General features: G+C 38.6%; 1 protein-coding gene across 1 annotated transcript; it reads left to right on the forward strand.

Annotated features, from left to right (window-relative positions):
• Nucleotides 1–5153: 5153 nt before the first annotated feature.
• Nucleotides 5154–5801, forward strand: LOC141632502 (uncharacterized). The gene has a single exon (XM_074445049.1). The coding sequence runs from the start codon at nt 5154–5156 to the stop codon at nt 5799–5801; it is 648 nt and encodes a 215-aa protein (XP_074301150.1).
• The last annotated feature ends 5745 nt before the right edge of the window (nt 5802–11546 follow it).

Genomic DNA, 11546 nt, shown 5'->3' on the forward strand with positions numbered 1-11546 from the left:
TATCGCTCAATTTCTCTTGCCACCTCTCTTAGCTTAGAAATCATACTCAAACCACCGTTACTCTTAGACTAAATTAAAACAAATAAATCTAATTTTTGCCTCCCTGTGGAGATCGACCCTAGTTACCGCTAGCTTTTGTTAGTAGTATTTAGGTATTTATTTTTGCCTTTTCTTACCCATAGCCTCACTTTCCCATAACTTTTGTAAGCCCTCGGCTGTAGCGGACATTGATTGGTTGGAATGTATGTGTACGGTAGTTAGAAGTGTCTATCATATTAGCTGCATGCATGTTTATGTGGGTTGTAGTTTAGGTGAGTGACTATTTTTCTTCTTCTCTTACAATTCATATGCTTACCCTTTGCTTCATGAGAGAAGAGTGACCCGTGAGATTCCATCATTAAAGGTATTGTAAGGTCGATGGTTCAGCTTTATTAGAAACATCTTACAACTCGTTTGCATTTGACAAGTTTTGCTATAAGTGTTAGTTTGCTGCATTAAATATGTTTAAGTGGCCAATTTGTAGCTAGCTCTGAGTTTTCTTTTCTGTTCCATTAGTTTTCCATATAGTTTTCCTGGGGACAAGCAAAGGTTTGGTTTGGGGAGATTTGATGCGTGCATTTTATATAGGTATTTTATACATCATTTGCATGCATTCCAATGCATATTCAGTAGTGTTTAGCTACGAATGTCCCTCGAATAGTCTAGTTTGGTTTCTCTTGTATTATTTGTAGGTATGAAGCGGAGAGGAGCAAAATCAAGCTTAATACATGTATCTATGCATGAATTTAGGAGATGAGTTGAGTGGGAGCTTGGAAACTACTAATTGTGATGCGCAAAGAAGTAAGATAGATAGGCGAGCAAGGGAATAACTTCAAATTACTACTGTCTAGTTTTCAGAGCCATATCTCGAGTTCTACAACCGATTTCCAGGTGATTCCAATCGGGGTTGAAATCTTGTCCTCTTAGCTTTCCAACGCCACCGGAAACGCTCTGTTTGCGCAAGTAACGAAGAAGTGGCAGCCGTTTGAAGTTTAGTGCGCGAAGCAGGAATTATACGCTGGAAACCACTCGATCGAGTAGAATAGTGTTCGATTGAGTAATTTAAGTCCTCGATCGAGTAGATTATTTTAGATAGTGTTCGATCGAGTAGGTTTTCCACTCGATCGAGAGGTTTTGATACAATTTACTCGATAGAGGAGTTTTAAGGTACTCGATCGAGTACTTTTCTATCTGCCGCAAGATTTAATATCGTATTAGGTTAATATTTATCTTTCCTATAAATAGGAAAGATGTCATTAGGTTTAGAGAGTTGTTTTTACCATTCGATACTGCGGGACGTTTTGCTACTTTGTTCCGAACCTTAATCCTTGTAATTCTCTCACTCTTTTATGCTATTTCTCTCTTGCTCGTTTCTTTATTATGTTTGTTTCTTCTTCATCTCTTGTTCTTGCTCTATTTCTATTTATGTCTAGCTAATTCTCCCGCTAGGATTTAGGGGATTCAATGAACTGTTGTTAGTTGCTAATTAGGTTTTCAGATCTTTTGTTGCTATCATGTCTTTGTTGTTAATCACTGCATATAATTGCAATTAGTTGCTTGAGTAGACGCATTTAGGTAACTGATTTGGTAAGCCTTGACCTAGACCGGAAGGTTGGAAGGGGTGAAACCTGTAGTGAACATTAGGATTCTTTAGTGAAGGCGGAAGCTAAGCTAATAGTGTTTTAGGGCGAATTGACACCGGAAGGAGATATTCGTTGCCCCTTAGACCGATACAAGTGACCGATCTTTGACCTTAGCTGCAATTATCCGACATTCATTAATGACCCGACAATCCTAGTTCTCTATCTTTATTGTTAATCCCTCTTATTCTTTTCTCTTGCTTTAATCTCATTTAGTTTAGTTTAAACAACTCAAACCCCCAATTGTGACCATAGACAGGCCAGAATTAACAAGTAGATAGTGACCGCCTCCCTATGGAGATCGACCCTACTTACCGCTGACTTTTGTTTGTAGTACTTAGGTATTTATTTGTGGTACTGTAACGACAGTACCAAATTTTGGCGCCATTGCCGGGGAGGCAACTATTTTATTTACTTGTTTATTTTTGTCTGTCTGTAGCCTCAAGGGATTAGTTCCTTGAGTCAGTTCTCATCTTTTTCTCTAGTGTTGTTTTGATAGGCCTTACAGGTCCTACCTAGACAGTTCTAGGTAAAAGATCATCAAAGGGAAGGCTTGAGTACCTTTGATCTTCCACCTATGGTCCATCCTATGGCGCAACAGGTGGTTTACTGTGAGAGATGTGATGCTGCGGGGCACAATGTTGTTATCTGTCTAGCGGGAAACGACCAAATCAAAATTTGGCGCGATGAAGTCTATGCGTTTAGGCAGTGTAGACAAGCTGGTCATTCCTTTACATATGTGCCGCCACATTCATTTCAACAATGAGGCTATCAAAAGCCTCCATTCGTCTGGCTACCGCAACAACAAGCTCCTCCTCCTAACAAAGTGAAAGAAGGGATTGCTGAATTGAAGTCTTTGGCGAAGGCTCTTGCACTTCGAGCGCAAGAAATTGATACATTTAGAGAGGCTCGTATCAAGGAACTTGAGTCTCAAATAGCTCAATACAAAGCCTTCTGCACTGTACAGCAACATGAGTTCGATCGAGCAGATTACACCCTTCGATCGAACACTTTGCACGAGGAACCACTCGATCGAGAAAATCTCTTTGTTCGATCGAGTAAAATTCAAGAGGACAGCTCTCGATCGAGTTCCATCTTTACTTGATCGAACATAGTGGCAATTGAGAGTATTGCTATGTCATCTGGGTTCGTTTCGGATGACGATTTTGAAGAAGACAATGGTTATGGTGAATCCCCCATTTGGAAAGCCGAGCTGGATGCTTTAGAGGCTGCGATTTACGGGAAAGAACCCAAGAAGGAGGGGAACGAGAAGGTAGCTGAGTCAGTGATTATTCCTAGCACGGAAGAGGTAATATACTCTTTTGTCAACGATTCCGACGTTAGGAGTGACCGACCTGAGGTAGTTAAATGCTCCCTCCCATCCAGACCAAAGGTTACAGTTACTTTATCACAATTGTCGAGGCACATTTTGTAACGTGCATATCTTTAGTTACACATTCTTAAAAATTATAAAAATTTGATATTCTTATAGCATTCATGACAATAAATCAAACAAGATCTCACATGACTATATTTTGTCTTATAGATTAAGAATAATATCAAAGATTCCCTACGACCATGAATAGTGCCAAAAAACAACTGTAACCTTTGGTCTGGATGGGAGGGAGTATGATTTCATGATTATTGCAATGACTAAAAGTAAATTACCTCGTATGACTTATGCTATATATTTCAATACCCCACCCCCTCCCAGTTGGATAAATAAGCTTGTAAAGTTTAACCATATTTGTCATCGAAAATTTGTTAGGCTGAGACGGTACTTTATATTGCTTTCATATGCTCTTTCTTTATTATGGTGCTACTTACAGTTTTGTGTAGCACATGCTCAGTTATTTGATCGGCTGCTGCGTGCTTTGAGCTGTTTTGACCGGGCTCAATTCGAATGGCTGTTAAAGAAAGAAAAGATGGTCGAGTTGGGACCTGTCTGAAACTAGCGCTACCCGGGAGGCAACCCAGAGTTTAAATTTTTAGTTGATTTGCTTTTCAGTTTTTGTTGTGTGTGTAATAAATTGTTTTTAAACCATAGGCTGTGAACGATTTAGAATTGGTTTTGGTCGTCATTTGTCTGCAGGTACCACTCGATCGAGCATTCTTTTTACTCGATCGAGTGCTTGAGCCCTTCGATCGAGCACTCCTCTTCCTCAATCGAGTACCCACAGAAACAGACATCTCAATCGAGTAACCATTTTTCCTCGATCGAACACTTTTGCAGCCCATGTTCCTCAATCGAGTACTTTATTCTTTCGAACGAGTAGGCTTGTTTGGATTCGCTTCCTGTGACGCTTTTCTGGGGCTATTTAGCGACCTCCCTTGTTGTTGGCTGGTTTGGGGAGGTCCCTACTTCGCGTATTCTTGTGAGTTTTCCGCATCTCCACTCTCTCCTTTTTAGTTTGCATTTCCTTTCCCTATTCTTGAGTACAATGAGGGCATTGTACGGTTTGGTTTAGGGAGGTTATGCATCCATATCTGTGTCTACATGTTGTCATTACTGCATTTTTGTTATCACGTTTAATTTCTTTATGCAATGTTGTCTATTTTTATAAAAATTAAAAATCTGATAAAACTTAGAAAATGCGAAAAATTAAAAAAAATCCACGCCAAAAAAAAATCCACATTTATTTGTGCATATAGGTTGAGTCGGAATGGTGGATTTCAATGATGAAATTGCACTATAATTTGTCCTTTTTACTTAAGCCTTGCTTAACTGATATCTTTTTAGCTTTGTCTTCTGCATATCTACGAGTTAATGTTAAAATACAGCTGAACAAATAGAGTTGACCTGATAGTTTTGGCGAACTACTTATAATTTCTAAGATTTAGAGCATTATAAACTGGTGTCATTCATGACCAATTTATTTAGGATTGTGAGTAATTACTCCTTGCATAACATGTATCATTAATTTGCATGTATGTGAAATTCGATTGCTTTTTGCCTATATACATTCGGGTTAGTGGTTGGTGTCACATGCATGGAGGCGCTTGCATTTTCCTTTTCTTTCATTTTTACCCATTTAACTCCACATTAACCAAATTTGCCTGTTGACCCTTAACTACATCCAAATTTAGCCTGCCTTGTCAAGTTAGTTAGTGTGTGTTTTGCGGTATATATTTTATCGATCAAAGTTTGGTTCATATTATATCGTTTTGGAGTAGGTAGAAAGAATAAAAATGAGGATGTTCAGTTCGTAGATTATAATGCTCAATATATGCACTTACATGCTACTGATAAAGAAACTCATGAGCATTTTACTATTACTTTGTCTATGCTTTTAATGGTGTCACAGAAAGGGAGCCTCTTTGGAGCAATCTTAAGAGACTTGCTAGGTGTACACAGGGTCCCTGGGTAATAGGTGGTGATTTCAATTGTGTCACTCAAGCTAGTGACAGGTTAGGAGGGACTTTTTCTAATGCTGAATAGAGCCATTTCAACAATGTCTAGAGGAATGTGAGGTGATGGATATACAGTCAACAAGAGCTTACTATACTTGGAATAACAAACAACCTCCTGAAACTAGAGTGTATAGTAAGTTGGATAGACTCTTTGTAAATCATGATTGGTCCTTGAAATTTCCAGATTATTATGCCAATTTCCTTCCTGAAGGATACTTTGATCACACCCCTTGCTTGGTGGGTAAGACTTCCAAAGGACATCATAAAAATATGCCATTCAAGTATTACAATATGTGGAGTGCTGCCCCTGGGTTTCATGAATGTGTCAGGCAGATATGGAACACACATATAGATGGGACAAAAATGTTTGAAGTGGTGAAAAAGCTTAAGTTTTTGGAGCCTGAATTAAAGAAAATTAATAGAACTCATTACTCAGACGTGGAAAATAAAGCTGATATTGCAAGTGTCAATTTACACCAACTTCAACAACAGCTGGCTCTTAAGCCAGGTGATGGGGAGTTAATCAGACAGGAGTACAATGCCAATCAGCTTTCTAAGTCTCTTCAACAACCCAAAGTTCTATTTCTGAAACAGAAAGCTAAAGCCCATTGGATTACTGAAGGAGATGCTAATTCCTCTTACTTTCATGGCGTTATTAGAGCTAGAAGAAATAGAAATTTTATTCAACAGATTAAAGATCACAGGGACTAGCTTAATACTGATGAAGAGGGTATACAAAAAGCTTTTCTTGAATATTATGAGAGTTTACTTGGTACAAAGTCTTCTACTCAAAGAGGTAATAATTTTATTGTCAAAAATGGAAGTACTTGTTCTGCAGACCATAAGAAAAGCTTAATGATACCTATTCGAAAAGAAGAGATTAAGGAGACTATTTTCCACATTCCTAATGACAAATATCCTGGACCCGATGGGTATTTTAGTAAGTTCTTCAAGGACACTTGGGATATTGTGGGGGAGGAAGTATGCAATGTTATCCTTGATTTTTTTGAAACTGGCCAGCTCCTCAAACAAATAAACTGTACTCTTATTACACTCATTCCCAAGGTGGAGAAGCCTACAACTGTCTTGCAATATAGGCCAATTGCTTGCTGTAATGTAATTTATAAGTGCATATCTAAGCTCATTTGTTCCAGGCTAGCAGGTGTGTTACCAGATTTGGTGTCTCCTACTCAGGGTGGCTTTATCAAGGGGAGAAGCATAATTGAAAATATCTTAATCTGTGAGGATATTATCAAATCTTATGAAAAGTCAGCCATATCTCCTAGATGCTTGTTTAAAATAGGTCTTCAAAAGGCATATGATACCATAGAATGGAATTTTCTCAACCAAATGATGGAAACTCTTGTTTTTCCCATGAAATTTAGGAGATGGGTTATGGTGTGTGTGACTACAGCAAGCTATTCCCTCAACCTCAATGGCAACATGTTTGGTTTTTTTAAAGGACAAAGGGGGCTGAGACAAGGAGATCCCCTATCTCCTCTCTTATTTACTATCTGCATGGAATACCTCTCAAGACTGCTGAAATATTCTACTACTAATGGAGGTTTCAATTATCATCCATTGTGTATACCTATGCAGATGACGTGCTGCTTTTTTACAAAGGAGATGTTCATTCTATGATGACCATCCTTAGAACTTTTTCTACTTTCTCTATTTCTTCGGGACTTAAAATGAGCAAAGGTAAATCTAATGCTTATTTCAATGGGGTAAGAGAAAGTATTAAACAGGAGATAATGCATGTTTCTGGTCTAGTGGAAGGAACCCTACCTTTTAGATACCTAGGGGTACCTATCAAGACTACTAGGCTCTCTGCTTTGGACTGTAAACCACTAGTGGATAAAATTGTGCAACTAATTAGGTCTATTGGTGCAAAAAAACTTTCATATGCAGGGAGGTTAGTTCTTGCCAAGGCTGTTCTCAACACTTTGCATACCTACTGGGCATCTATGTTCATTCTACCCAATGGACTCATTCATAGAATTGAAGCGATTTGTAGGAACTTCATTTGGGATGGTGGAACTGAATACACAAAAGTTCCTTTGGTCTCCTGGGATACAATTTGTAAACCTAAAGAAGAAGGAGGGTCGGACATTATGGATGACATTATCTTGAATAAAGCAGCAGTAGGGAAGCTAGTCTGGTAGATTACCTCTAAAGCTGATCACCTGTGGATCAAGTGGGTCAATCACACCTACATTAAGAATAAGGACTGGCACTCTTATTCTCCACCAGCATCCTCAAGCTGGTATTGGAGGAAAGTTTATCAGGTCAAAGAAGCCTTTACTGCCGCTTACCAGCAAAACCAGTGGAGTGACAGTCCGGGGAATGAATACACTATTGCAAGAGGTTACGAGTTTTTAAGAGACAAGGGCGAGAAGGTCAACTGGCATAATATGGTTTGGAATCAGCTGACTATACCTAGACATGGTTTCATGGCATGGATTTATCAACACAAAAAAAAAATGAATACCAATGAAAAGCTGTATAAATTAGGTATAAGTACGGATGATACCTGCTACATTTGTGGATATCAAATTGAAACTATGGATCACCTCTTCTTTACATGCACCTATAGTAAGGAGGTGATTAAGATAGTTGGTCGATGGCTTGGAATCCTGCTACCTACCCAGAATTTCCGTGAATGGAGCTTGAGAAGGGGGCAATCGAAGATCAAGATTGATATGATTAGTGCGGTCTTCAATGCGTGTTTTTATCATATATATAGGCAACGTAACTTGAGCAAACATGAGCTCACTCTGATTAGACCGAAAAAGGTGGCTGCCACCATTGTTGATGAGATGAAGATCAGGACTAAGGGGTGCTCGATGAAGATGGCTAATGCAGATAAGATATGGATTCGAGGACTCATTGATAATGATGCAATTGATTAATGAGGGTTGTTGTTAGAAGACGAATTTTGAGATCTGAGTTTGATTGTCAGGAAAGATGAAGAAGAATAGGGGTTGGGAGATCTGGTTTTGTTGTTTACACAAAACGGATCTGGTACAAGTTGATGTTTGATGGGCATATGGTAGCCCGTTTTGTCTGGATGGGAAAATGAGCCCATGTGTTTCTTTTCGTTGTTTTAGCTCTTTCCTATTGTATGGACCACTTTTCTCTTTTGATATAATACTTACATTTTATCAAAAAAAATAAAAAATTAAAAAAACATAAAAGAGAAAAAGGAGGATGATGAAAAAAATTTGAAAAATGAAAAAACATGAATCAAAAGAAAAAAAAGAACAAGAAACCACGAAAAAAGAAAAGAAAAAAAATATTTAATTGTTGGCGGTTTTACTCCTATGCTTTATTTATATCTATTGAGGAGTTTGTTCAGTTCGGTTTGGTGAGTTTGAATGCCAAATAAGGGCATTGTGCTTTGATGGATTAGAAATGGATATGTTCCACTTGTTTCTGTTCAGGTACTAGCTCGGCCGCCTATACCCTCACATTTCCAAAAATGTTTTGTCTTTTCTTACCCATAGCCTCACTTTCCCATAACTTTTGTAAGCTCTCGGCTGTGACAGATATTGATTGGTTGGAATGTATGTGTACGGTAGTGAGAATTGTATATCATATTAGCTGCATGCATGTTTATGTGGGTCGTAGTTTAGGTGAGTGACTATTTTTCTTCTTCTCTTACAATTCATATGCTTACCCTTTGCATCATGACAGAAGAGTGGCCCGTGAGAGTCCATCATTAAAGGTCTTGCAAGTTCGATGGTTCAGCTTTATTAGAAACATCTTACAACTCGTTTGCATTTGACAAGTTTTGCTATAAGTATTAGTTTGCTGCATTAAATTGGTTTAAGTGGACAATTTGTAGCTAGCTCTGAGTTTTCTTTTATGTTCCATTAGTTTTGCATATAGTTTGCTTGGGGACAAACAAAGGTTTGGTTTGGGGAGATTTGATGCGTGCATTTTATATAGGTATTTTTTACTTCATTTGCACGCATTCCAACGCATATTCAGTAGTGTTTAGCTACGAATGTCCCCGAATAGTCTACTTTGGTTTCTCATGTATTATTTGCAGGTATGAATCGGAGAGGAGAAAAATCAAGCTTAATACATGTCCCTATGCATGCATTTAGGAGATGAGTAAAGTCGGAGCTTGGAAACTACTAATTGTGATGCGCAAAGAAGTAAGATAGCTAGGCGAGCAAGGGAAGAACTTCAAATTACTAGTGTCTACTTTGAAGAGCCATATCTCGAGTTCTACAACTGATTTTCAGCTGATTCCAATTGTAGATGAAAGCTTGTCCTCTTAGCTTTCCAATGCCACTGGAAACGCTCTGTTTTCCCAAGTAACAAGATATGGCAGCCGTTTGAAGTTCAGTGCGTGAAGCAGGAATTATGTGCTGGAAACCACTCGATCGAGTAGAATAGTGTTCGATCGAGTAGTTTAAGTCCTCGATCGAATAGCTTATTTTAGATAGTGTTCGATCGAGTAGGTTTTCCACTCGATCGAGAGGTTTTGCTATAATTTACTCGATACAGGAGTTTTAAAGTACTCGATCGAGTACTTTTCTATCTACCGCAAGGTTTTAATATGGTATTAGGTTAATATTTATCTTTCCTATAAATAGGAAATACGTCATTAGGTTTAGAGAGTTCTTTTTACCTTTCGATACTGCAGGATGTTTTGCTACTCTTTTCCGAACTTTAATCCTTGTAATTCTCTCTCTCTCTGTTTTATGCTATTTCTCTCTTGCTCGTGTCTTTATTATGTTTGTTTCTTTTTCATCTCTTGTTCTTGATCTATTTCTATTTATGTCTAACTAATTCTCCCGCCAGGATTTAGGGGATTCAATGAACTGTTGTTTGTTGCTAATTAGGTTTTCAAATCTTTTGTTGCTATCATAACTTTGTTGTTAAGCACTGCATATAATTGTAATTAGTTGCTTGAGTCGACGCATTTAGCTAATTGGTTTGGTAAGCTTTGACCTAGACCGGAAGGTTGGAATGGGTAAAACTTGCAGTGAACATTAGGATGATTTAGTGAGGTCGGAAGCTAAGCTAATAGTGTTTTAGGGCGAATTGAGACCGGAAGGAGATATTCGTTGCCCATTAGACCGATACAAGTGACCGATCTGTGACCTTAGCTGCAACTATCTGACATTCATTGATGACCCGACAATCCTAGTTCTCTATCTTTATTGTTAATCCCTCTTAATCTTTTCTCTTGCTTTAATCTCATTTAGTTTAGTTTAAATAACTCAAACCTCCAATTGTGACCATAGACATACTAGAATTAACAAGTAGATAGTGACCGCCTCCCTGTGGAGATCGACCCTACTTACCGCTGACTTCTGTTAGTAGTACTTAGGTATGTAATTTTGGTACTGTAACGACGGTACCAAATTTTGGCGCCGTTGCCGGGAAGGCAACTATTTTATTTACTTATTTATTTTTGTCTATCTTTAGCCTCAAGGGATTAATTCCTTGAAGCAGTTCTCATCTTTTTCTCTAGTGTTTTTTTGATAGGCCTTACAGGTCCTACCTAGACAGTTCTAGGTAAAAGATCATCAAAGGGAAGGCTTGAGTACCTTTGATCTTCCACCTATGTTCCATCCTATGGCGCAACAGGTGGTTTACTATGAGAGATGTGGTGCTGCAGGGCACAATGTTGTTATCTGTCTAGCGGGAAACGACCGTATCAAAATTTGGCGCGATGAAGTCTATGCGTTTAGGCAGCATCGACAAGCTGGTCATTCCTTTACATATGTGCCGCCATATCTGTTTCAACAACGAGGCTATCAAAAGTCTCCATTCGTCTGGCCACCGCAACAACAAGCTCCTCCTCCTGACAAAGTGAAAGAACGGATTACTGAATTAAAGTCTTTGGTGAAGGCTCTTGCACTTCGAGCGCAAGAAATTGATACATTTAGATATGCTCGTATCAAGGAACTTGAGTCTCAAATAGCTCAATATAAAGACTTCTACACTGTAAAACAACATGAGTTCGATCGAGCAGATTACACCCTTTGATCGAACACTTTTCACGAGGAACCACTCGATCGAGGAAATCTCTTTGTTCGATCGAGTAAAATTCAATAGGACAGCTCTCGATCGAGTTCCATCTTTACTCGATCGAACATAGTGGCCATGGAGAGTATTGCTATGTCATCTGGGTTCGTTTCGGATGACGATTTTGAAGAAGACAATGGTTATGGTGAATCCCCCATTTGGAAAGCCGAGCTGGATGCTTTAGAGGCTGTGATTACGGGAAAGAACCCACGAAGGAGGGGAACGAGAAGGTAGATGAGTCAGTGATTGTTCCTAGCACGGAATAGGTAATATACTTTTCTGTCAACGATTCCGACGTAAGGAGCGACCGACCTGAGGTAATTAAATATGATTTCATGATTATTGCTATGACTAAAAGTAAATTACCTCGTATTTCTTATGCTATATATTTCAATATTCCACCCCCTC

The sequence above is a fragment of the Silene latifolia genome, chromosome Y (genome assembly GCF_048544455.1).
Source record: "Silene latifolia isolate original U9 population chromosome Y, ASM4854445v1, whole genome shotgun sequence".
Classification (NCBI taxonomy): domain Eukaryota; kingdom Viridiplantae; phylum Streptophyta; class Magnoliopsida; order Caryophyllales; family Caryophyllaceae; genus Silene; species Silene latifolia.